Source organism: Anguilla anguilla, chromosome 6 (assembly GCF_013347855.1).
Source record: "Anguilla anguilla isolate fAngAng1 chromosome 6, fAngAng1.pri, whole genome shotgun sequence".
NCBI classification, from domain to species: domain Eukaryota; kingdom Metazoa; phylum Chordata; class Actinopteri; order Anguilliformes; family Anguillidae; genus Anguilla; species Anguilla anguilla.
The window spans coordinates 49,546,954-49,573,715 of record NC_049206.1 but is presented as its reverse complement, the minus strand read 5'-3'; the positions used below and the strand labels follow the sequence as shown (position 1 = coordinate 49,573,715).

Below are 26,762 nucleotides of genomic sequence, written 5' to 3'. Positions count from 1 at the left end.
GAATACAATGGGGTACCATTAAAGACTATTCCAGTGCATCTGAATTTCTGGATTGCAATATCATGATGAAAGACAGCTGAGATTTGTGCAGACATATGGGCTAGGTTCTATGAATGTAGAATGGCTTGTATACTTATCATTTAGATATTTTTGGTTTCTTTTCAGATCTTTTTGGAGAAATGCATTATAAGATATGTCACCAAAAATAACTGGGAAAACAGAAGAAACACTTAATGTTGTCCAGTTAAACATAAAAAAATTAAATAAGTTTGTTTTCTCTGAATTCGAAACCCCTCTATTCAAAGAGAGGGTGCGGCAAAGAGTCAAGAGTTTTTGGTTTCTTTCCAGATCTTTCTGGAGAAATGCATTGTGAGATAGGTCACCAAAATAATTGGGAAAAATTGAGAAAAAAACACTGACATAGTGCAGTTAAACGTGAAAGCTCAGAACATGAAATAAGTTTAGTTTCTCAGAATTTGGAACTGCTCTGTTCGGAGGTAGGGGACTGCGAAGTGTCAGAGACGACAGGTTATTTAAAACAGATTAAAAGTGCAGGCAGGTGGCTGACGAGATGACAAACACACTGACGGCCATAATTACATTTTACTGCACATGCACACCGCGCAGAGCAGTGCAGTGTTTCCGTGCGTATCGTCCTGAAACCAATCTGTGCAGTGCGTCACTTTGTTGACGCACTGGGCGGGAGGGGCGCACGCAAGAAAATTAATGCTTAATGCTTGCCTACTGCCAGTAAACAGAGGGACATTTTAGCAAGGGGGAGAAAAAAAAAAAAGATTAGCCTCAGGGTGTATTTTGGTTTCGCTGGCTCCCTGTCAGGCTAAATGGGGACTAGCTGTAAAGTCAGCTAATGTTTTCGTAACGTTGTATTTAAATGCAAAAAATATGTCGAGCTGCTCTCATTCACTTCGCCACATCCTCGACCATGTCTCCTTCATCTGAAGTATCCTCAACCAGCAGTGTTACATTTCTGTTAAAACGTTTTTAGTTTTTTCCCCAAAATGTAGGTTGCTAACAAAATTTTGAGGTGATGAGACCGGTCAGTAAGAGGGAGGAGTTATCGAGAGCACGGACTCTTTGCGGGGCAAATATTCTGCCTGTAAAAATTGTGCGGATTTATGATATGGTGGCTACTGCTGGAGGCTGTAATATATGTGTTTTAGCTGATATACTGTATGCCTGTCTGCCTTTATGTCTGTCTGTCTTTCCTGTTTAGATTGAAGTCAGGTGAAGTGTGCCTGGATGATATAGATTGCTGCCACTACGGAGAGCCTATGGCAAAAATAAGGGTTGAGGCATACATACAAGACCTCATTATAATTTAAATTTGGATCCATAATTGTGAGTGCCACTGAGTCCAATATTTTGTATGCTATATAGGTCTGAGGGAATAGTGAAGAGACTGCATTTTTTATGCACTAAATATCAAATAGTTCCAAGCAGATTGTACTTTATTTGTGGCTGTTTATATATGTAGCATACCCTAATCAATCTGCTTATTAAATGTGATAATATAACATTTTTAAAATGTTATGTTTATTTTCTATTTATATCTACCTTGAGAATCCTTCCTTGTGGTCGGGGAAGATTTCTTTCGGTTGTGCCGTCTTTGTGGACCTGGCAGGGGTGGTTTTTCTCCATGGACATTAAGCTCAATTATATTCTTACCACGTTTTCCTCTGCTGTTCCACTGACACCGAGAGTTAGTCACAGGCCTACTTTTATCCCCACCCCCCCCCCCCCCCCCCCCGCCCATTATCTCCGCGCGAAGGAGGGACTTCTCTCAATTAAAGGTCGCGTTCGTGCTGAGGTGAGCCTGGCTTTTGGGGATTCCATTTTCTCGACCGGAGCCTCTGCCAGCCTCTTCGGTCGGCGCTAGCCTGAGATTAGCGGTCGTTCGCTCGTGTCGCGGCGATCCCGTCCAGGTTGTGAGCGACTGTCGCGAAGCTCCACTGCTAAAATTGATATTTTTTAAATAACGGTCTGGTCTTGCTTTTAACATCTCTAAAGGAGAGAGTCTTTGGGTTGGTAGGTATTTCGGGGTAGTCAGTTCACTAAACTGTTGTAAAGGTCATGCATTCTGATAGTGTCCTTTTGTGCACATCAGATACAGGCCCTCTGCAGCTACATTTCACTCCACTGTGTGTGTGCAGGTGTTATTTTATACACGTAGGCGGGTGTATATGCTCAATGCTTGTAATGAATTGAGCATATACAATACCTTCATCACTTCACTTAGTTCAGCTGATAATACTGGTTATTGCTTTGTTAAAAAGGTGTCTGTGCTTTTTCTTGGCTGGACTATGCAGACAAGCGAAACATTTTCCTTTTGTTTCCCATACCATGGTTTCTTTTTTTTAACGTGTAGTAATAATGACTTAAATAAAGAGTGAAGTGGTCAGGGCCGGTCTTATATATGTTTTTTTTTAGACTGATTCTATGGTAGAGATAACAGATTATATTTAAGATTATCTTGAGCACTTGTTTTTTCCTGTAATGCTTTTGAACACCCAATGGTTTGTTTTTATTGTTGCTTTGACTGCCTGTGGTGGTTTTGACATTATTCATGCCTGCAATCAGGCCCGGGTTACTAGCATTTCTACTGCAGTTTATATGGCATAGCAACTGTTGCCATGTTGTCACAATAAAGCTACATGTTAAATTCATACGATGAAGTCATTTTAGTGGGCTCTGTGGCAGGAGTTAAATGATGGAAAACTCTGCACTGTGGAAAGTCAATTGTCTGTGTTTACGTTCAGGCATGTATCGCAACTAAAAAAAGAATAACTTGAGAGAAATTCAGACACTGATTGAAGCAGAGGAGAATTCATAGCTCCGTGGGCACTGGTACAGGGTGTGGTGTTTGTCTTCCAATGAGAAAATATCACGGTGATAGATAGGATTGTTGCTAAATTATTATTTTTTGTACTTTTGACACCCTGAGCCATGGTCATTGCTGTGACATGACCCTTTCGGAACTTTTCTTGCTGGTGGCTCTTGGTCAGGCAGTTCTCCCTGACTAAGCACGTACGGGTGTTTACAGGAAGTGCGCATTCCAAACACAGGAAGAACAAGCTACAGCCCTTTCTTTATCTTTTGGGATCTAGGTCACAGTCAAACGTCAGCAGTGTCCTCAGGTTTGATGTCTGCAAAGTGTGATTACGACACACAGACCCACTTAGCACATAATTTCATGTGTTTTGTTTTACTTTTTCTTTCACGCGATTGTTTCGTTTTCTTTTGTAATGATCTGACTCGATCACATTTCTGTCACTAAAAACGTTTCGTTCGAAAGTAATGTATGACACATTCCGAGAATACAGACTTTGAGCCCATATGCTTTCTGGTAATCTTTTTTTTTTTTTTTTGTATGTTTGTGTTTTCCTTTTTTGTGTGTTTGATTTTATTTGGGTGGGAATGTATACTGTTATGTCGGCTGACCTAAATGTCATCCTGATTACGTTTTGTAATTTGGTCCCTGTTCTGACAGTTTTGAGATAAATCCAGCATTTTGTTTTGCATGCAGAAATAACAAGTTTCGGTACATGAACTGCAAAAATCCTAATTGGCCTTCAAGGCCTTTGATTGCTTAGGTGGCCGTACTTCTAAGACTATTGCAGGTCTGTTTGTGGAAATTTGTTTTAAAGGCGGTTTGATGTCCAGATCCAAATCTGAGATCAAATCGACCAACGTTTAAGTGTGTTTATATTCTTTGAGAGACAATGTTTCTGTGTCATGCAACTGTAGAACAGTGTTGGCCTTCCAGAGCCACATTGTCAGGTCGGAGTGCCAAACTCGAAGCGCTGTTGCAGCTGGCTGACAAGAAAAGGATAGAAACGAAACACTATTCCACTACATTACGTTATTCCACTACATTACCTGTCGCTTTAGACATCTTAAGCTATCTGCGTTGGAAAAAAGAAACTACAACAGGAAATTAGTCCTTTTAAAGACTGACTTATTTGTGTCACAGTTTGTATGCTCACCACCTGCACAGCGCTGTTTTCTGATTGGTCCTTTTCCCCATGATTATGACTGCATATAGGTTTTAGGTTTTAGTATTTATGGTTGATATTTAATTAGTGTGAAGAATTTTTTTTAAGCAAGAGTGGAATGGCTCCCCCCCAAGATAGTAAGATGAATTTTAATACTTTAAAGAAAGGTAGAGAAGCAGTTTGCAGTCCCTCGCATACAGGACACATCAGGATAAGTTTTGCATGACTTCTATTAATATACTATGAATAAAGCCTATGATGTAACAGTCAGTTGAAACAAGCTTAAATGTTTTTGGGGTACATGATGACTTGCCCTTGGAGGTGAATATTTTAGCCTTGATTGCATACTGTAGAGAGAGAACTGGAGAGATACGTTTGGGGATATGATCATCTACACCTTCCTTTGTTGGCACTTTCTGCTTGCTGTATTCATGCTTTTTTCACACCTGGTATCTTGTGTCTTCTGTGCCTGCTGCAGATTATGGTATCTTGCTGTGAGTCATATGTTGCGTGATGGGGGTTATTACATTACATTACATTACATTGCAGGCGTTTAGCAGATGCTCATATCCAGAGCGACTCGCACTACTTTTTACACTGCATTTATATTGCATCCATTTATACAGCTGGGATGTATACTGAAGCAATGCAGGTTTAAGTACCTTGCTCAAGGGTACAATGGTAAATTAAGGTTGCCATGCTGAACCTTTTTCTCGCCCACTGGCCCGTATTTTTTATTATTTAGAAAATATTCACTCTAGATAATGGATTGCTAATGTTATTATGTAAATCATGAATATTGTTCTGCAGAGATACAGAGCACAATATTTATGATGTTTGGAGTGAAGCCAAAGCTTTAATCAACATCACTGTGAATCACAGCTTTGTTTAATATCCTCAGTGGCTCGACTCTGAAGCTTCACGTGACCGAGTTGGCTTGTATTCTAGGTTTTAAGTATTTTAAGTCGGCTCTGTATTGTTGTGGCTTTGGGTGTTTTCTCGTGTGGAAAGCTCTGGTCTTGATTTTGAATTATGCGTCAGGCTTAGTTTTCCTGAGTAAAAATATGTCTGCAGACAAACAGATTTCTGGTTCTACTACTTCTCTGACATGGTGGCGCCTTGTTTGTATTTAACTTTTAAATTAATCCTCTTTTTTAAGCTCATTATAATTGTGTTATTATATTAAAAAGGACTCAATCCCTATGGTCATATCTTTTAAATGATCAAAATCCTGCTTGTAGAGGTGAGTCTGTAATATAGACTTACTGTAAATGATTGCTTGAATGATGAACAAATGCTGATGGTACCAGAGGCTGGGTGCAGAACTACAGCTGTAGAATACCAGCACCTTCCCAAACACAACGCCACAGTCAGCCGCCTACTTTGTAAATGAGTCCTACACCAGTGATTAAACATAATTTTCCCAATTAAGACGCACTTACCATGAAATCAGGGTTTTTTTCCAATAACTCCAGTCTACAAAACAAATACATTTACTGTCCAATCACTAAGCATCTGTACCAGGTGCACGCTGAATAAATGTCCCTTTACTATGACTAGATGCTATTTTTACATTTATTTCACGATGAAGTCTTGTTTTGAAAAAATGTAGTTTTGTTTATGTTTCTGTTTGTTACCACTTGGATGGTGTATATTGATATGAATATCTTGACGTGTGCCTTAAAAAAACAACCAGTGAGCTCCATAAACTTTGGGACAAAGACTTATTTTTTCTCGATTTGGCTCTGTACTCCACAATTTTAGATTTGTATTCAAACCATTCACATGTGGCGAAAGTGCGCATTCTCAGATTTTATTTAAGGGTATTTTTTTTTATAAACTTTGATTTCACCATGTAGAAATTATAGCACTTTTTATACATGCCAATTGGTTGAACATGAGCCGATAAGATGCTTCTGTACACTTCAGAATTCTGCTGCTGCTGTCAGCAGTGAAGACAAGTGAGACAATACATGTGGCAGCCATATACACCCAAACAATGACACCCCCACCACCATGTTTCACAGATGAAGGGGGGTGCTTCGGATTTTAGGCAGTTCTTTTTGGCCCTCACACTCAACAAAGGCTCTTGCCATTACTCTGATACAAGTAAATCTTGCCTTCATCTGTGTACAAGACCTTTTTAACTCTTTAGGTACTTCTTAGCACACTGTAACCTGGCCATCCTGTTTTCATGGCTAACTAGTGGTTTGAATATTGCAGTGTAGCCTCTAATTTTGTTCTTGAAGTCTTCTGTGGAAAGTAGCCACTGACACATCCATGCCTGCCTCCTGAAGAGTGTTTCTGATCTGTTGGACAGGTGTTTTTTATTCATTATGGTTTTTCTTCATTATGGTAAGAATTCTTCTATAAAAATACCCTTTAATAAAAGCTATAAATGTGCACTTTAACCACTTCTTTAATTACAAATCTAAAATTGTGGTGTACAAAGCCAAATCAAAAACAAATATGTCTTTGTCCCAAACATTCTGTAGCTCACTGTAATTTGGAAACAACATCAAAATAAAACTTTTTTAAATCTGTTTTTTTTGCTGCAGAACATTTATGCGAATGACACTGCATGTGTACAAAAGTGTGCTTCCTGAAAGAATGTCAACATACTAGCTGACATTTTTCCAGTAGCGCTCACGTACCATGTCTAGCATTTTCTTTAATTACCAGCTTGACATTCTGGCTAGAAATTTCCCGTTGCTAGGTTTAACAACATTGTTTACAGAGATTGCACCTTCAAACTATGGTATCGTTCATCAGTGTAAGTGCCGTAATCGGTAGTGATTAAAGAGGAACTGGCTCAAATTGGCTCGCAATTTTTTCTTTCAGTTGCAGTAGCTTATTCCTGCTGAGTCAGCAGCTGTGTCTCTGGCCTGATGGCTGAGGTTTGAAGGACTGGATTTAGCTTGCCAGCTATGTATTCCAATGCCAAATTAGTCTGGCAAAAAATTTCCCCTCGCTAGATTTAGTTCAGGCTATGATTGTCCACACCCAGACCCGCCCCCCCGCCCTCCCCCTCCACCCCAGAAAACTGCAACTCCCTCCTTGCCTCCTGCCTTTGCCATCAGACCTTCCGATCTTCGTCCTCCCCTTCTCATCTTCCTCCACCTGTTGTCTATATCGGCTCACATCAAATTCAAAACCCTGGTGCTAGCCTTTCAGACAGCTAATGGGACCGCTCTGTTATATCTTCAAAAGATCGCCAGGCTATACACACTCTACCAGACCTCTCAGTTCTGTTACATCTGGGCGTCTGTCTCCACCCCCCAACCCCCATCCCCGTGTCACCTGTCAGTTCTGGCCCTCTAGTGGTGGAATGTGCTTCCCACTGCTGTCAGAACAGCAGAAACCCTGCCCATCTTCAAACGCAGACTGAAGGCTAACCTCTTCAGATTGCACCATGGCTCCTCGACCCCCATTAGACATCCTTTTTTCCCCTCTTTCTTTCCTTGCATTTCCTCATGGATAATGTGGTAGGTATAGCTGTGTACGAGGTTATCGCTGTAATACCTTTTTTGTACCTTTTAGTGTTTTTTGTTAGTTTAATATTACACTTATAGTTTATGAATGGGCTTGTGTGCCGTCTCAGTAATATCACATTTTTGTATTTCCTAAAGAAGCACTGATGTTCTCTCTGCTACTGTTTGTCACTCTGGATAGGAGAGTCTGCTAAATTATTGTATTCCGTTGTAAGCATTTACAGTGCCGTTCTGCAAAAGGGATCGGTGGCAGGGGCAGCACATGCAGCAGTCTCACGTGCTGCGTTGTGGGAATGATTTGAAAATTAAGCCTTAGGCGAGGTCCTGAAATACTGTTTGGGGCAGTGGCTCGTTTTGTGAGAGGTCGGTGCTCAGTATGGTTTTGTGTAATGACAGATTGCGAGCCCCAGAATTTCCCCTCAAGGGCAAAGTGACTCTTCATGTGGCATCCACACTTCCCAGAGTTAACTGCACATGGATGTCCGCAAGAACCACCGTATTTCCCTCTAAATACTAATTCGTTGTTATTTTTTCTCTCAGCTCATGAGAAACGTGGAAGTAAATGGTGAACTCCTATTGTATATTTAGCCAAATTTTCATTAATGCTGACCTCTTATTTTTTCCGCCAAGAATTCAAAGCAAGAACTACATTTTTAAAAAGATGTTCTCACAGCTAGTTCAGCATCTAAATGGATACTGTGAGAGTTCCGTTTAAGTGGTACTGATGAACTAGAAAGTACCAAAAACTTAAAAAATTAAAGGAACAAATACTCGGTGGTCTTTGAGTATTTTTGAGATTTTCAGAAACCCCCAAACTAGATGATACCTTGGTATAGTTACTTTTTGTCTTTTTGTGTGCAAACCCCACTCCAGAGAACATCTTTGTTAATCATGGGCCAAAGGTTTCATAATTTTGGGCTGATCATTGTCTGAACTCGACCTGCGGTATGGCTTAGCCTGCTGCCATTTTGAAAGTATATGTCTGTAGAAGCTGTATAATGTGTCCTGTAATAACTCAACTGATTTTGGAAAGTGAAACGAGGGAAAACGTATAGTTGGATTAACAAACCATGCAAAAAGTGAATGACCTTTACACGGCTGTAAAGATATGTCAAACCAAGTATTTTTTCTTGGTGTATATTTTTTCGGGGGAATTGTAGGTGCCTTTTATAAATAGGTCACCCTACCACATCCACATGAAAGGAGCCTTGCCGATGTCTACTGTAATGTTGTGTCATCAAGCACAGTATCCTAGACCTGGGATTTGGCTCACACAGTCTGCCAGAGACTGTGTGTGGAGTCAGACAGTGGTTTGTGGGTGCTCCCATTACCCTCTTGTCGCCAGTGGTCCTGAGGGCATGCACATTTTCTCCCATGACTTTTCTCCAAAATCAGAGGTTGAAAGAGGTACACAAGTGACAGCTTTGTATGCATACATATAAGACAGATAGACAATGTTTTTGATCTTTCAATCTTTAATATGCATTTGGCTTAATGTAGCGTGCGTTGGATGGTTTAGGAAAGCTAAGGATTAAAAAAGGTCACATGCTTTCGGTTTTCTTGTACCTTAGTATTTTGTTGCAATGAGATGCAAATTAAGCCTCTCCTTGTCTTTTCCTGCCCTTGAAAATACTCAAAAAATGCATCATAATGGACGTGATGCAGCAATTTGTGGTCACACTTAAAAATGGCTAAGTGCAAGAATGCAGTGTTTCTGGCAAATCTTTTCCAAGAGTTCAAACAGGTGCAGGACTCTATTTTAAGCCTTTTCCATGAAATTTGTATCTCTTCCAGCACTTTCTGAGAGTTACAAAACACCATTTTTGTAATCATACCTCTTTTGAGAAATTGTCATATGTTGGGACAGATTATACGGTGCAGGTACAGCACTTTATTTTTGTGAGCTGAAAGCTTGGAAATTGTTCCTTCCATTTCTGATTGCAGCCCATGCCCGCAGTGGCAGATCCAGAAGATTTTACACGGGGTGGTGAAGAGCTGGCAGGGCGCTTTGCCGGAGAAACCCAAAGAAAAGATCAGTTTTGGAGACTTTTGAAAGATATATTACCCAGGCTCCATGTAAATTGGTGAATTAAAAAAGGACACACAATGCAAGCGTCACAATGATGTTTCTTAAATTTGATATCATACCTGTATATTACCTTAAATTTATCAGTCCTTTACACTCATATGCAAATGCTGTGCATACTCAATCAGTTCAGAGCCTTCCCTTCAATGTATGTTTTTAATGGACACACGCCATCCATATAGCCTCTTGAACACTGAGAATACAATTTTTTTAAAGCAACGGCATCCAACATGGCTGGCTCTATATGAAAATGAATAATGCAATGCACTGGGCATTTCAAATGTGTAACCGCAAACCTGTGTTAGTGTCTGGGGACATGCCCCCCTGGAAAAACCTTTTTAAAAAGAACAGCTGTGAAATGATCATTTCTGGGAAAATACTACAGATTACTGATCAGTAAAGCTGGGTGTTTATCATGGACAATATTGGCTAAAGTCACAGAGCAGTCACAGCAAAGCTGCTGAAAATTACAGAAAACTGAAAAAAGGTTAAAGAAAAAACAGTTTAGAATTATTATTAAATTAATCAAACCCTACATGCCAGCCAACCCTACATGGCCCCACGATGGTGGAATGACCTCCCGGTGGAGGTCAGAACAGCTGAGACACTGACCCATTTCAAACGACGACTGAAGACTCACCTCTTCAGGCTGCACTTCTCCCCATCCCTCCCTACCCCCCTGTAAATGACTGTAAGCTTAGGGTTGTAACTAGGCAGCTGTTTCGTAGGTGACTTAGGTGCATTAACTGTCTTAACTACTGCTTGTATTTTTTCCATAGACTGCGTTGTTGCCGTTCTCGTTGTGTTAGTGCTAATCAGTTTAACCTTCAGGGTCAAAGTTGAACTATGCGGTTGTTCCATGCACTTGGACCGGTACTTCTCTCTAGGGGTTTCGTCATACTTGTTCCTGGTTATGGTTATACACTTTGTTGTAAGTCGCTCTGGATAAGAGCGTCTGCCAAATGCCTGTAATGTAATGTAATGTAATGTAATTATGGGTGGCAGTGGGAAATTATTGAAATGCACATGAACATGCACAATTGCAACAAGTGGTTGAAGTAAAAATAATTAATGGGGAGTTGTCGCAACAGCTGACGGGCTAGATACATTGATAGGCTGCTACATTAATTTGCTTAATTTGGCCATCAGGGAAAGATAGCACATACTTTCCCAGGCATCTTCATGGTATCTGATGTAACCAAATTTTTCATTATACTGAATAACGGATTGGTAATATTATATTGAGAAAACTGGCTTGTTTTTAGCTACCACGTCATCCCGTCATTATAACACCCAACAAAAGAGATTATACCGCCCAATAGACCACCCAATAGACTCGTCACCTGCCCCCGAACCCCCAAACCCCCACCCCCGCCCCCAGGCAAATGGCTGAACCCAAATGGATGGGCCTGATTAGTTCTACAGAAGCTCCACCCGTGTCCAGCGCTGGGCCGTAATTTTCCCGCGATGTTTAATTTTTCACTTCCCGTTTCTGCGCTTTGATAGTGCGCCAGGGAGCGCCCCTCCGTGTGCGGCCGGGCGGCACTTACGTGGAGCGGCTCAGGCCCCGGCGAGCGGGTCGTCAGTTCCAGGCGGCGGCGCAGACCGATAGCGGCCGATAACGAAATGAAAGTAAGCCGACAGGCGCGAGGGAATGGATGCGTCTGCCATTTTGAGAGGGAACGTCTCGCGTCGTTTCTGACTGAAACGCTGCGTGGACGGGCAGGAAATTCGGAAATAGAACCCCCTTTTTCTGTACCGTTTCAGGTCGGAGTGCACCTCGTTAAACAGAGTGTGTGAAACCTGCTCTTGAATCCGAGATTTCGGGAATGCAGGAGCAGGATCAAGAACAGGAGAAAACAGCCACTTTCAGCATTCGCTTTGTCATTTTTTTAAGACAGCGATGTTTGTAAACAGCAGTTAAACGATCGTGCAGCTCTCCCAGCGCTGCCTCCAGATGCGAGCCGTTTTGCCTGCAGTCTTGTAAGTTTCCCGTGAAGGGAACGGGAACAAATGAGGTTCGTTTCAGGTTTTCCAATGAGACACCCTTCAGATTTGGTGTTTTTACCAGATAAGGAGACCTTTGGGGCATGCAGTACCCCAGGTGCAATGATCTGTGTAGTGATGGATATTGTTTAGATTATATAGCCTAAACACACAGGGAAGATGATTACTGGAAAGTTGTAAATGTGATCATTCACCATTCTGAGAGAGAGAGAGCCTCAAGTCCATAATCTGTACATTTCATACAGCAGTGCCATCTGCTGGTACAAATCTACAGTGTTTGAGTATTTCAGTAAAAGCACAGTGTCTTTCCTCAGTCGATTAATCAATCAAAATTTCTTTATATTGTGCATTTTACAAGGAATTTGCCACAATACACTTCACAGTATACCCTACAAGCACCAAAGCACCCACAAACCCAGGCAAAAGCAACAGTGGCAAGGAAAGACTTTCTGGATGGCACATAGGGAGAAACTTTAGGAGGAACCGGACTTCACAGGGGGAGCCCATCCTCCTCTGACCAGCTTAGAGTGTGGGTTCATAACAGTTATGGCTGGTTGTCAGGAAATGTGGAGAAAGTAAGGGTTGAGAGGAAGAAGAAAGAAAAGACATTCCAGCTGAGAAGTAACGTTGATGAAAGACATGGATTCGGTTTTCATTGCTTTGCTAATTTTTTATGTAGCCAGTATGCTTGTGCTGACTTTGTTATAGAAGGGAGAATGATTCACGATGCAGTATGTAGTGATATCAATGTAGTTATCAGCCAATCACAATTAAGTATTTATGCAATTTGTGGCACAATCATGTTTGCATATAGCCTGACGTCTAGCAGATGACAAGCTCCTTGGAGATAAGTTTGAGATGTGCCTCTGCTATTTGCCTTTTGGCCAAAAGAGGGCATCCTTTCTGCCATGATTTATAACAAGTTTTCCATTCAAAATAATGATCCCCTTTGTTCTCAATTGTTCACATTTCTCATTAGCCCATTCATTTTAAGTCATTTAATTTATTTTTAGTCTATTTATTTTAAGTTCTTCCCTTGCTTACGTTGAACAGCCTCCACTCGTTCATAGGGACAAACACTGCAATAACTTGTCTGCTGTTATAATACATATAGAACATATTTATAAATGTGTGCCCTTCACTCATATATGGACTTCATATATTTCTATATATAAAGCTTTTGTGATATCTTTGACATGATATATTTTCATTTATCGTTTTGTCTTCATTTTCAAGATATTAAAGCTACTGATATTAGAGAAGCAATAGTATTAATCATAAAAAATATTATTATTATTGAAGCAGAGGGTCAAGGATTTATTAGCCAAATAAATGTCATAGAGGGTCTCCTTTCTAAGAGCTAACCAGTGTTTGCCTCACTACATAATTGATCTAGGAGGTATGGCTGCTGACCTTTCTCTTTCATGCTGATGCTAACCAGGATTCCTATATTCAAATATGTTCCTGTCCAAGAACAATTAGTAAGATCTTATATTATGTTTTGGCATGATCCTTATAAGTGAGCACTTCATGATTCTGGCAATATATTTGAAATGTTCAAGTTCACACACCTACCACGAGGGGGCAGTGATGTCTTAAAATCCTTTCTGTATTTACAGTGGCCTTTTTTTTTCAACGTCAACACTTTAGTTCCCAGTGAACATTTATCACGTGTACCAATTCACAAAGCTAATTCTGAGTTTTCAACAGAAAAAACTAAATAAATAAAAAATCACATTTATGAAAGGAAGAGGGCGCAGCATTTACAAACGCTGAACTTTTGCTCTTATGAAATGGGCTCGAATTAGGCAACCACAGACACATTCTTATTAAAATTAACTGCCGTTTCGCAGATTACTCCTGTGGAAATAATCCTGTTTATTTGGCATTCTCAAGTGAAACATTTGTTTCTGCTCTACGTTTTGGAAGCCGTTCACATTAAAGCACACATCAGCAAATCCTTATTGAAACATAATGGGATCCTCATTGCAACAGTTTTAACGGAAAAATACCCACAGTCTTGCTGTAAGATGTACGTTTGCATGAATGCACACACCTATGCACATACGTATGTGTACAGAGGACAGTATGTGTATCTATCACAGAAACATCCTCACATACACATTGGGGAGGTGGGAGACTGTCAGTATGTTTATAGTTTTTATGAATTTATTTCCATGAAATGAGCACATTCCTGGCTTTTCTCTTTGTTTATGATGTATTATGCGGGAACTTACTGAACTTCAAAGGCTTTTGTGTATTTTTAGTTGGTCTTGGCTGGAACTACACGGTGTCTTTAGCAACTGAGGTAATCAGTGATGTTTTCCTCGGCAACATCCGACTCCGTTGTCATAGATTCTACCTCTAATGAAGGCAATAATTTAGCCAGGTTACCAAGTAATTTACCAATATGCTCTTTATTTGATCAACTAGGAGAAACCGTTCAAGTACTCATCACTGAGCTCGAGAAGAGAATCTCAAACTTCTGTTTACGCCTCTGTCCTTTATATCTCTTTTCAACGGCCCTTAGACAGACCTTGGTATGATGGTAGCCCCCGCCCGCACCCATTGCTGTTTTTCTGAGAAACTTTGCTGCTTCAGCCAGAAAGCTTGACCATATGCCTAGTTTATTGGCACTTTTGCGGCAGGCGTAGGTGTTCTTTCTTCAGAACAGCTTGTCCTCTTTGATATTGTGCACAGTATATGCAGTTTTCAGACCCTGTTGATCAAGACATGACATTTTGTACACAATGGTTATACATTCAGTAACCTTATACCCTCTGGTTATGTGCTTATAGCAAATGTACTTTTAACTATGTTTTTGCTCCATTTAAAAAGTATATCCCTCAAGTCACATTTACACATTCATGACCTTCTTAAATGCATGTGGCAAGCTCCCTGTTTTTACCCACATTGTTTTCTTCCTCTTCACAGGTCATTCATCTCCAGTACCTTTCCAATGTTCACCTACAGTTACATACATAGTTTTGTTATAAACACATTGAAATACATTTCAGATAGTTAATGTCATATGCAAGATAAATTTCCATCACACCGTTTTAAAAGCTATTTCAAAATTTGCATCCCCATGCGTATTTGGATATCTGTTGTATTCTGACCCTTGTATTGTATTTTGAGCCTGATATCCGGATATGTATCATGACCCTGATGTCAGGATATGCATTGTACCATTACCCCAATATCAGGATATGTATTGGATCATGTAGCACCTGATAATACCCAGCCCCAGTGAACAGGCATGTGTATGTGTGTATGCGGTAACAGCTTGTCTCTATATTGGGCACAGTGATCACTGACCTCTGCCAGGGCAAAAACATGCATATTTAACGCTCCATGGGACAAATGCCTGGACTGATGAATGTGCTGTAATCATCTGCCAACTGGAAGTTTTTCTAAGCCTGCTTTTCTCCTGCTTGTGAAAAAAAAACGAAATGCCACTTCTAACATAAAGAGCACATTCTTTGCCTCTTTGGTAAATACATCGGAACTTCCTGTTTTGATAAGGTACAAAATATGTCAGAAACTGGGAGAGGACTTTTCCTGGACTTTCGATTGTTTGTACAGTTCAGTTTAACAAGAAAGCTTGTAAAAAGCACACTAACAATACCTGGCTTGATTCAAGCGAACATAATTAGTGTTTGGATTGTGTTCGTTAGTCCCCATTGACATTGTAATGGACAATAATTAACCGTTTGTTGACACAAAAAAGAACGTTCACTAGATTTTGTGTTTTTCCTAGTATTGTGTTAGAGATCATTTATCAGTAAGGAGATTGTGCTTTTCACACATATACTGTTTGTGTATTCTTTATTTTATTAGTGTCCTTAAATAATTGTTTTATTTATTTTTTTCGTTGTTGTTTCTATTGTACCACCGCAGAAGATAAGGCCATTTTATTTTTCGTTACTTATATTTCAGAACAAAATCTTATTTTAAACATTAGCTGTTCCGTGAACTTTCTGAAAAAATGCACATTGTTGGCGTGGTGGTACTTGCACGATAGCAGCAGGGCTGTAGCAGAGCAGAATTTAATTGAATCATAACTCAGAAAAAGGTCTCCAGCTCTGCACAGCCTGGCACGTACAGCCCCCGAGCAGCGGGGCACTACGTCCTGCGCCGCTTTGTAGTGTCACCGACATTCCTCCTGCGTCTCCGAGGAATTTTCGCGTCGTCCGTGCAATCTCAGTCCCCGTCGCCTCCCTTCGCGTTTCAGCTGTCTCGATGCGGTCTGCTTCCGTAAGAGGGAGGCGAGTAAAAAAAACGGTCTTTCGCCTGTGTTATATCATAATGAAAGCCACTGGCGGGCTGGGCTGTTAAACTTCAAAGTTCCTGGAGAAGGGTCAGAGTCGCCTGTCTCTTCTTACGACCTTTTCTTCGATCTGCTGAAATGCAAAACAGCCGCTCGCTTGCCAAATGAGTTAGTGGTACGTTGGATTAAATGTTTTAACAGTTTTGTGTGCGGTGGCTCTCTGCTCATAAAATGACCACATTTTTTAAATTTCCATATACGTACGTATGTAATGTAGTCCAGCTTATCTCCACACTAGGCAATGTAGCGGATTCCACACAGTTCGCAGAATTTTTAGTTGGATGTTAGACGAGAGCCTATTGCATTTTTGTACGTCATGTCGAAACAACGATCAATACGAAACTAATTGGGCAACTGTTTACACCCAAACATATCCTCGTGCATTAATGTCGTCTCATTATGTACATTTTTATAATTGTATTATTTTCATGTGAAAGTAGTTCTCTTAGGGTAGTGGACGTGTTTTTGGCTTATGGTTGATTGACACTTGGTACTGTAGACCCATGCATAATACAGAGTACAGTAAACATGGACGAATTGAGCCAGTGACGGTGCAGCTGTGCGTTTTCCTTTTCCAGAGGACACGGGCACGTACTTCCCGAGCGTGAAGCAGAACCCGGGCCGGTACCTGCAGCCCTGCTCGGATTCGGTCAAGGCCTGGCTGCGCAGCATGAAGAACGCGGGCAAGGTTGTCCTCCTCATCACCAGCTCCCACAGCGACTACTGCAGGCTGGTGTGCGAGCACATCCTGGGGTGAGTGGGACGACGCTCCGCGTTCCTGCTTCACCTGACCGTGACCAGGTAAAGCCTAGCCGCGTGTGTATCTGAGGCAAATGACGCGCTCTGGATATACCTCGTAGTATTTACACACTTCAGAACGCGCGCTCTAACACAGCTCATAATGCTCACGAGCTCCAAACCTAAGCTGAAAAAAAAAGTACAACGCTAACAAACTCCAGAACACACACCAGTCCACTCCGGAATGTTCTTTTACCTACTCCCAAACGCTTTCTAACACACTCCAGAACACTGACGCGTTCCAGATAACTCCACGGTTTTCATTTTGGAGTTATCATTATCTCTTGTTTGTTTCAGTTCGCTGCTGCAAAGCAATAAGCGTTTTACGAGCAGGCGGCAGTTTCTGTTCCAGAATCCAAAATCACATTTTTTATTTAGCCAATTCACCGAACGGCCACGTCATCCCAAGATTCCGCAGCGGTATTATGCAAGATGTGCCGGCGGGACCATAATGCACAATGGAAAGTAGGGGGGAAAAAAAAAAGGAGCTGAAAGCGAAGCGTTCGCTCTGGACGCCCGCTGTGCCTCGTGGGATATCTGCGGCGGCAGCCTCCCCCGCAGCCATTTCCTGCCAAACATGGCGGTCCGGCTGCTCTCGTTGTTTCTCCCCGTCCCCTCAGAGTACCCCCTTCCCCCACCCCCCCCCCACCCCCCCTTTCCCCTGGCTTTTGAGTCCCTCTCCGGCGACCTTCTCAGCCCGGCGCGGTCCACTGGCGGTCCGTTCCGCCGGGGAGCGCGCGTTCGCGGGTTTGGAGGGAGCCGGCAGATTTACGGGGCGCCGCGCGGAAAGCTAACCGCCGGCGCTGGCTCTGGTCCGTCACGCCTCCTGGGAGCGCGGCCTTCGCGGCACGCCATGTGCGCTGCCCTGGGTGTGAACTTCCCCAGCAGGTGTGTGCAGTGCTCCTGCAGGGGCCCAGCGGGGCTAGTCTCCTGCTCCCCGCAGCCGCCCCCCCTGGGGGAACATTCCGGTTAATTGATGTGTCTGCATAAGCTCCTGTTCGATAAAAAAAAACGCCCCCGAAGGATTAATGAGCGTTCGGCGTCGGCGCTGGGGATCAGCGGGTTCTGCGTTGCCTGGGGCACGTCTGGTTTTTCCATTTCCTGAGGGGGAACCCCCATGTTTCCTCCTCCAAGAGATGCAGCCCCTCCTGCTCTCCCTCCACCCCATGCACTGGGCTCTGGGCCTTGGCCCCTGGCCCCTGGCCCCTGGCCCTGGAAGCTGTAATATGTCACAGGACGAACATGGGCCCCACCCTTTCAGGCCCGGGCACTTCCTCCTGTAGCGGGAGTCTCTTTGGCGTGGGCAGCTAGCCACAGCTTTACCCCCCCCCCCGCACCACGGGCACTAATCTGTACTCGGGTCCCTGCTGAGTTGGCATAAACATTTAGCCGCTCATGCTACTCTGAGTCCATTAGCTCTGTGTTCACAGCTCCCCCCCCCCCCCCAACAGTCGCTGGGGAAAAAAAACAGCTCCCAGGCTGTGACGGTGATTTTTGTTAGCTCATAGTGGCATCTGCCTTGGCGCTGATGTTAAATATTGAAACAACTGAGAAAGGCGGATTGTAACGCATTAGAGTGAATCACTATTCATTTTGGCACTACAAACGATTCCTCATTTTGAGTGATTGTATCTCTTCTGACGGTACACACACAGTTCACTGTGAAAGTTATTTGTGTTTTTGACCATTGTTTCGGTGGGTCTTTGCCTTCCCAGAGGCTTTCAGTTGTAATGCGTTGGTTCGGCTCACTCATGAGGTTAGCTTCTGGAAGCTTCTGAAATCGAGTGCAAGAGGCCTTGCTTTGTCTTTCTTTCTTCAGCTCCTACTGTTGCTCTGCACTTTTGCCAGTTTGGCCACGTGCCTTGTTTTCTTTGATTCGGTTTACTGTGCTCACGTGAGCTGAATGTGAATGTTCACCTCACCGAGAGGCACACTTCGCAGTGGATTCTTGGAGAGATTGACTCACATGCATTTTTGCATTAGGCCTGACCTTTACAGTGAAAATATTAAGAGTTTGTTACCCTCCAAAGTGAAAAAGAAGGTGAGACCCATGTTCCTCATTTAAGTCTGTTTTTCTCATAACTGAACAAATGTCAAGCTGAAAACACTGAACAAGTATTGATCCACATGTTGTATATTACTATTTTTTTCTGGAACCAACTGACCTGTGACCCCCCCCCCCCCCCCGCATCTGATTGGCTGCCATTCCAGGAAGGACTTTGAGGAGCTGTTTGACGTCATCATCACTAATGCCTTGAAGCCTGGGTTCTTCTCCCTGGTGCCCCAGCAGAGGCCATTCCGGACCCTAGGTAGGAGCCCCCGTTCCAGAGCTGGCACTGTGCCAGACCCTCACCCAAACAGCCATCAGTCACCTGAGCGGGGCCTGTGCGCATCGGTGATTCTCAAAGCAGCCAGAAAGTGGGTCGCTCTGAGAATGTCCAGGTATTCTGTTGCTTCCTGTGCAGCTGTTGGCGGAAAATGAACCTATTGGAGTTCACTCGGTGCCTCCCTACGTATTTTATTTTCTGCTGAAATGTTTTCAATAAAGATTTAGAGCACATCCAGTTGGGCAGTGCAACAGCTTGATTTTGATACTTCAAAAGCAGTATAATTTGCTTGAATGGGAAGTATTAGTAGAACATGTGATGCGACTCAATATCAAAATTGTGCATTGTTTCTTTTTATTAACCAGGAAAGGCAATTTTTGCTATTTTTCTTCTGTTAAAGTCATTTTTAATTTAATTTGTTTATTATATTTCAAAGGGTATAAATGCATCTTGAGGCCATTACATTTTGTGGGTTTGATGCAGCTTGCACTGTCACTAATTTTCCTTCCTTCAAGTGCTCTAAAATGCTATGATATTTTTTGGCCCAAATTACACAAGAACTAAGCATGTGATCGCAATTTAATTTGACAACGCCTGTCCACGTCCCTCTAAGAGAAGAGAGGAGTTGGCTTCACGTCGTGTCTCGAAGGTGTGCGCTCGGAAAAGGTGTTTTTGTGGAACGCGCCTCCATCTGGAGCCGTTTCTTTCCAGAAATAACACCGGAGGGCTGCGTTCTGCGTGAGACAGAAATGACCCAACCCCAAAGGTATTCGTTCCGTTCCAACCCCCGCCATGCTACCAGGCGCTGCGACAAATGTTGCTTCTATTTTACGTTGGTGGTGTGGTTTCTCTTTAGGCTTTGCGTTTCACCTTTAGCCTGACTGTAAGCCTTTACTCATTGAAGAAAAGGCCTGATCGGCTACGTAGCGCTAGCTGGGCCCTGTCCTCAGCTGGACTGACCTGCGTGTGCTCGTGCCAGCAGAACAGCTGAGTGTTGCATCAGATGCCCTAGTGTGCCTGAAGTGAGGCTATTCAGTTGTTGTACATCCAGTCGTTGCGGTCAAATTGATCAATGACTCCCGTACACTTTGAGTTACCTTCAGAAGTCAGCAAAAACCTTCTCTTGTTCTTACTCAGCGCACGTAGACTACCCAGTAACAAGACAGCTACTGCCTGTACGGAGTATCTGAGAAACTGAAATTCTGTTATAATGCTTTCCACTGCTTCCAGTGCCATAATTTAATAGAGTCCAGGTGTTTTTCGCTGATAGAAATACTATACATTATCAACAACAGTGTGGTCTCCATTAAGTAAGGCTATGATTATGGGTGCATTTTTTCCTGTGTTAGCTTATTGTGAGACCTGCTAAAAGCTTTTTCAGAAAGTGCTGTTCTGAAAATCTTGATGTGTTTGTGGGCGTGCGTGTGTTTTAATGAGACCCTGCTACTTTGTACATTCTGTTTAAAACAGTGGTTTTGGAGATTCCAGTTAAAGCTGGGCATGTTTAGCACTCTTGCGAGGGGATTTCATAAGTCTGGGATTTGTTTTTGCTTTGCATCAGACGTAGATGCCATTTAATCAGTGCGTCAACGAGGCATTCGCTATGAAACGTTCGTTAAAATGCGTCAGGACCGCATAAATATTTGCATGGCGCGTACACATACTCACTGGTTACTGGTAGAACTCCTAGAATTCACTTCCTGAAAGCCATGTGGTATTTTTAATGGTACGGTGTGTGATTCCGTGTCGCGTTTCAGGGGGCTTTGAACAAGCACATAATTCTCATTTCACTTTCTCTGAAGGCCCTGCTTCCTCACAGCTGTTTCCATGTGTGAGGGCCCCCCCCCCCCCACCGCAACAGTATTTATTGCGTATTTAACCCTTTTGCGACTTTGCTCCGTCTGCTCTGTCAGTGGATATAGTGCTGGCAAATTTAATGGAAGGTATTCTCTCTACTTAGGATGACCTGTGGAGTACATCAAAAGTAGAACTAAGGATGCACGATAATATTGGGCTTGTAACTGTGTCAGCCGATAGTAGCTTCAAGTGTACTTATCAGTATCGGCCAGTAAGCTAAGATTGTGGCCAATAGGATGAGGCAACATGCATCCATCAGCGAGGTAAAGCATTTGACACGCTGCTAATGCTGTAAAATAAGTTAAGCTTGTTCAAAAAGAAACCAAGTCATAATCATCTGAACCTTTTACTTGTTTTTTATTTTTATTTTTAATTTATCATTTTTACTAGCCAAACGCACAAACAAAGCTGTACAGAGGTACCTCTCTCTGCTTAATAAAGCAATCAGCCATTTGAAATATATTGTTACACGAATAAAATGCAACATTGCAACATTTCTCCTTCATAAGTTCACATCAGTGCTCATCTACTTCTTCTTGAGTGGAGAAATTTGGTTTCAGTTTGCCAATGTGTTATAAAGTGAAACAGAGAGATAAAGATATCTGCCAATATTGCCAACCAACTATCAGCCCCAGAAAACTAAAACCCTTATTCAGCCTAGAATTGCTCTGGAGCTGCAGTTCTTTTATATGCCTTCTGTCTCTCTGGCAAGCAGGAAGCCTCTCTTCAATGCATAGCTTTTTGTACTTAAGTAAAAAAGTACAAGAGGCAGCCATTTCATATAGCGACAGCTGACACAACACAGTAAAGTGGTGCAAACTTTATGTGACATGCCTTGGAAAAACATGGCAACCCGCTCAAAGATGACATTTAGAAAACTGGGGCTAACTTCATCCCCATCGACTGCACGTCCTCTTGCTGGGAGGAACAAAAGGAAGCCGCTTAACGCATCAAGACATCAAGGGGATAAGGTTTCGCGAGGATACTCTTCCCACAGAAAGTCATAGTGCATAAAAAAAAGTCTTCATGTTTTCATGAGGTGAAGAAAGTTAAAGCTAAAGCCTTCATAAGCTTCATGTCTTATACAGGGGCTTTGTTTGATTGCATGCTGCAGTCACGTGGTTCCCAGCTGATGTCTTTTTTAACGAGAGCAGCTGCTGTGGTTATGCTAGTGTTGGGCCCACGCGTTCATATCGACTTCTAATGCCACGTTTCCCTGTCAAAATAAAAAAAATCAAACCCCCCACTTGTAAAAGCGACCCCTGGGAACCTGGTGGAGTTGAGATGTTTTATTGTGGGTGCTCCAGACCGGGACGTTGCCAGACCAAAAAACACTGCCGAAAATGTTCGCCGGGCACGCTAACTTGTTAATGTTCGGTTGGCTACGGAAGATGAAAACGCATGCTGCGTTCTCCCTGAACGCCCCCTCAGTTGCAAACGCACAGCTGTGCTTTGCTGCAGGAGGCTGGATGTCGAAATAAGAAATGCGGACGTAAACACGGGATGAATATCGTCTGAAGCTCCTCCTGAATTTTCGAACACGTGACTTTTTTTTTTTTTTTTTGAGGCCTCCCTGAAGTTTTGCGGCATGAGCAATGCATCGGGAGTCGAGATTCCGCTGTGTCTTACCTTGGCCTTCGTCCACCGAGAAACCCAGCTCGTGGTCAGACCGACGGCGTTCATTCACCAGAGTGCTTTTGTCTGAACCTAAGCCTTCTCCGGTCAGCAAAGTACAAGGGCATTTCTTCTGCTGTAGATTTTACAATATTATTTTATTGTTTTTAACAAGGGATATAAATGTCCCTGGTTGAATGTTAGGATCTCAGTTTATGTTTTTTTTTTCCTTCCTGGAGAGCTGCAGACATATTCGCTGTCACGTGTACATGCTTGTTTCATCTCACACCTCGTGATTTTCAGGAATGACGCTTTGAGGCTGTGAGAGTCGGTGTTATTTTACACGGGGGAGAAAAACCGCCAGTTTTAATGAGCTGTGTACCGACACTGTGAATCAGGGCCCCGCAGGGAGGGTGTTTTTTCACCGTGATTGTGGGAATGGATCGTAGAACTGCGGGAATAGAGAGAGGTAACAGCTGTGGGGGGAGGGGGGATTTACAGCTGGGGCAGGAAAGGCCTCAACCATAGAGTTTCTTAATTATTTTTTGTTTCTGGTCCTACTGGTTTTAATTAAATTTTTTAAAATTAAAACCAGTGGTGCTTTGCAAAGAAAGAATGAAACGAATGCAGGTAACTATAGTGTGTCTTGTAAATTAATTAGCAGACACTGATAAATCTTCTGCTTTGGTAAGTGACGCCATAGGACTACATTGGCTTCCCTTTAGCCCTGCATAGTCATGTACAATCCTGTTGTGTATTTCTTAGTGTTGCAGTGTCCTCCACTAGCTCCTGTGTTCCATAGTATGACCGTGCTTCATCGTGTGGCATCGGAATTATGGGTTCTCAGTGTCGCTCTGTGTTTCTCAGTGTCGCTCTGTGTTTCTCAGTGCTGCTCTGTGTTTCTCAGTGCTGCTCTGTGTTTCTCAGTGCTGCTCTGTGTTTCTCAGTGCTGCTCTGTGTTTCTCAGTGCTGCTCTGTGTTTCTCAGTGCTGCTCTGTGTTTCTCAGTGTCGCTCTGTGTTTCTCAGTGCTGCTCTGTGTTTCTCAGTGCTGCTCTGTGTTTCTCAGTGTCGCTCTGTGTTTCTCAGTGTTGCTCTGTGGTTCTCAGTGCTGCTCTGTGTTTCTCAGTGTCACTATTGTGCTCTGTCTCTTGCAGTTAATGACGTGGAGGAGAGTGAGGGGCTTCCATCCCTGGACAAGCCTGGCTGGTACTCTCAGGGGAACTGGCCCCACCTCCACGAGCTGCTCAAGTCCATGACTGGAAAGGCCGAGCCAAAGGTGTGTGTCTGCGTGTGTGTGTGTGTGTTTGTGATATGCACACGTGTGAGGGAGAGGGAGTGTACAGCACTAAAGCGTGTGATAAGTTACTGTTCTTTTTCAGTAGCTGCCTGGTACGTCATTGCCTGATTAGCTCTCTTCAGTCACGTTACCTCATCACAGTCGGACGGGGCCTCCCGGTATTGTTCATGGGAAAGCCAGCTCACCAACTAAAAGCTATTAACTTATTATGACCTCACTTAGCCATTTCCAATGGCAGCGCTACAGCTTTCCCCCGGCGCATTCGCGAAGATCACGCGCTGTGAATCTGGAGGACTTCTCACCAAAGTGAGGACGGGGAAAGAAACGGCACACACCCGCTCTCCTTTGGCGCTGACGATGGCGGGAGCGTGAGCGCGGAAGAGGTGCCGAGATGGGCGGGATTAAGAGCTGGCAAAGCTTGGGGGGGGGGGGGGGTGCGTCACGGAACACGAGGCGCGTACCGCGCCGTGCGCCATTCGGACGAAGCGCTCGAGGAATGCGCCTCTGACCCGCGTTCGCGCACGCGTCCGCCGGGGCCACCCGGGGCGATGCTATTTTCAGCCCTCTCTGCTTTCACCTGAGGAGAACTTCGCGCGGACGCCCTTGAATGAGGGGCATTCAGAGCACCGGCCCGCCCCCTTTTTTGGGTGGAGTCGCACGGCATTGGTGGATCTTGCGTGCCTCCCTGTCTCCTGGAGGGACGTAAGACTCGGTGCCGGGAGAGGGAGAGTGAATAAGTGTGAATGAACCTACGCTCAAAATACGCTAATTATGCATCCTTACTGAATTAAATAGGCAAACAGTGTGTGAACATTCCCAAATTTACACCGAAGAAGTCTGAGGCATAAAATCAGGCCAGAGTTCACCTCAGTTAATGGAATGATGCCGATTTAAACAAATAAATAAAGGGCCCCATGAAACAGGAAATTACTCCCTCCAGAGGCCCTGACTGTTTTCTTTTTTGGACTTCTCTGTGGGGATTGTCTACCAGCACTGCCACTTAAGTCTTTCATTCACACAAAAAATATACAATTGAAAATTGCTATTTAAAGTGTCTCAAAAATGGTAACTTTAGTTTCTTTCACTCCACTTTTTAAGGTGACCACTGTTCTTCAGCACAAAGGGTTCGTTCACTCCTCACACTTGATTCAAACATGGGCTGCAATGACCCGCTCTCAGCATTGCTGTGTGTTGTGAAAGGAAGGGAGTTCTCTCTAGCATAACTAGAACTCTGTACAACACTAAATTCCTAGGCCTTGCAGCAGGGCCCCTCCGTCTCCAGGCACCGAACATCCCATGGACAACAAGAAGTTAGAAATATTGCATGTACGTGTGTCTCTGTGTGTGTTTTCTGTCTCTTATACATTTCTAGAAGTCAAAACTGGTGAGCTCGGCCTTTCTCCTTACCCCCCCCCCCACCCCCTTATAAATATGTTAAGCATATTTTTGTAATGAATCAGCACAGTGCAATAAGCAGTGTTAGCAATTCACAAGAAATGTTTTTATTCATATCTTATCAATTGTGCAGTTGTCTACTGAGCAAATGCTCATCCAAATACAATTCAACCGCTTTTTCTTGTCACACAATTAAATTGTAACGAGCAAGACAAACCTGGCACTGAACTTTAAAAAGTGTAGAAACTACTCTGGTATATTCATTTTGTTATAAAAGTTCTACATTTTCGATATATAATTACAATTGCACATAATTAAATTGTGAAAATATTGTAAATGATTAGTCCTGTACATTTCTTTGCAAATTTTTTAAATATACTTTTTCTTGCTGGAAAGCACATTAAACTCTACCTTTGCTGTGACAATCCTAGTGATTGCCATGACAATACTAAGCACTGCTACCAACAACTGTTCCATTTCCTGCTCTCGGTCAGACCGGCTGCTTCCGTACCGCACTCACACAGCCGTGCTGTGTAGGAGCTTTGACGCACTGAGGTTCAGAATGGGGAACAGAAAGGGGAACTCGGCAGGATCGACGCGCTTTGCTAACAAGCTCTAATTAGCGTTACTCAGCCGGGGGGGGGGGAGGGCGGAGTCCAGCCGGAACACGGGTGCGGGCCGGGAGGCCGCGGCGAGAACCGCGTCCCCCGTCGGAAAGGAGAGCGACCGGCTCTCTCTCGCTCTCTCTCTCTCTCTCCTGGGGCCCCACACCGCGGAGGACAATGGGCTCATTAAAGCTGAGCTGTCTGCCATCGTGGGCCGCATTACGGCTAATCGCCGTTTTGAGTGAGGGATTAACGAGGAGGAGGGGCCCCCGAGGGACCCGCCGAGTCTCTGACTCACCCCAGCGGGGGCCCGAAGGTGGGGCCCACGGTCCGAAGGATGTCGAACTTCACAGGAAGCGTCCAGTCAGAGATCTGGGCACTTATTCATAGAGCATCTCGGAACAGAAGTGCTGATCAGTTTTGCATTTTAGGTTATCGATGTAGAAGTTAGGTTATTCACAAAAGAAGCCTGATCCTATATCATTGCTCCTATTCTGAGACTCTTTCTGAATATGGGCCCAGTACAAGCTTGTGATTGGGAGGGGGGAATGCGCTATTTTGGCATAGAAACACCAAGTAGCCACTGTAATGACCTAAAGAGAAGACATTTGGAGTCTTCCTGTTTGTATTTTATGCTGTCTGAATGCTTTTTGAAAATGTGAATTGTTGGTTTTTGCTCTTTGAATTGTATTGGCTAGTGACATGTGAGTAATATGATCGCAGTGGTCTTAAGGGGTGGAAGGTTTGGAAAAATTTCAGTGGTTTGCCATTTATTTTTCCTTTTGAACCAGATTGGAAGTCCACATACATTATTAGCTCATAAATAGTCCCTCATTCATCTTAAAGCTTTATGGGTTAAGCAAGCTGTAATTAGTCTGATGAATAGCCTCTTTCAATGCAACTTCATCAGAACAAACTTAATAATAATTAGCCTTCCCGTC

The 26,762-nt window shown here is 43.3% G+C and overlaps 1 protein-coding gene across 1 annotated transcript in view; it reads left to right on the top strand.

The window, feature by feature from the left end:
* nt5dc1 (5'-nucleotidase domain containing 1) overlaps nucleotides 1–26,762 on the top strand; it is a 56,715-nt gene that overhangs the window by 23,424 nt on the left and 6,529 nt on the right. The window contains exons 7-9 of the mRNA XM_035421924.1: nucleotides 16,506–16,680; nucleotides 18,937–19,034; nucleotides 23,679–23,800. Of these exons, the coding sequence (XP_035277815.1) occupies nucleotides 16,506–16,680; nucleotides 18,937–19,034; nucleotides 23,679–23,800 (395 nt within the window). The remainder of the gene's footprint in view (nucleotides 1–16,505; nucleotides 16,681–18,936; nucleotides 19,035–23,678; nucleotides 23,801–26,762) is intronic.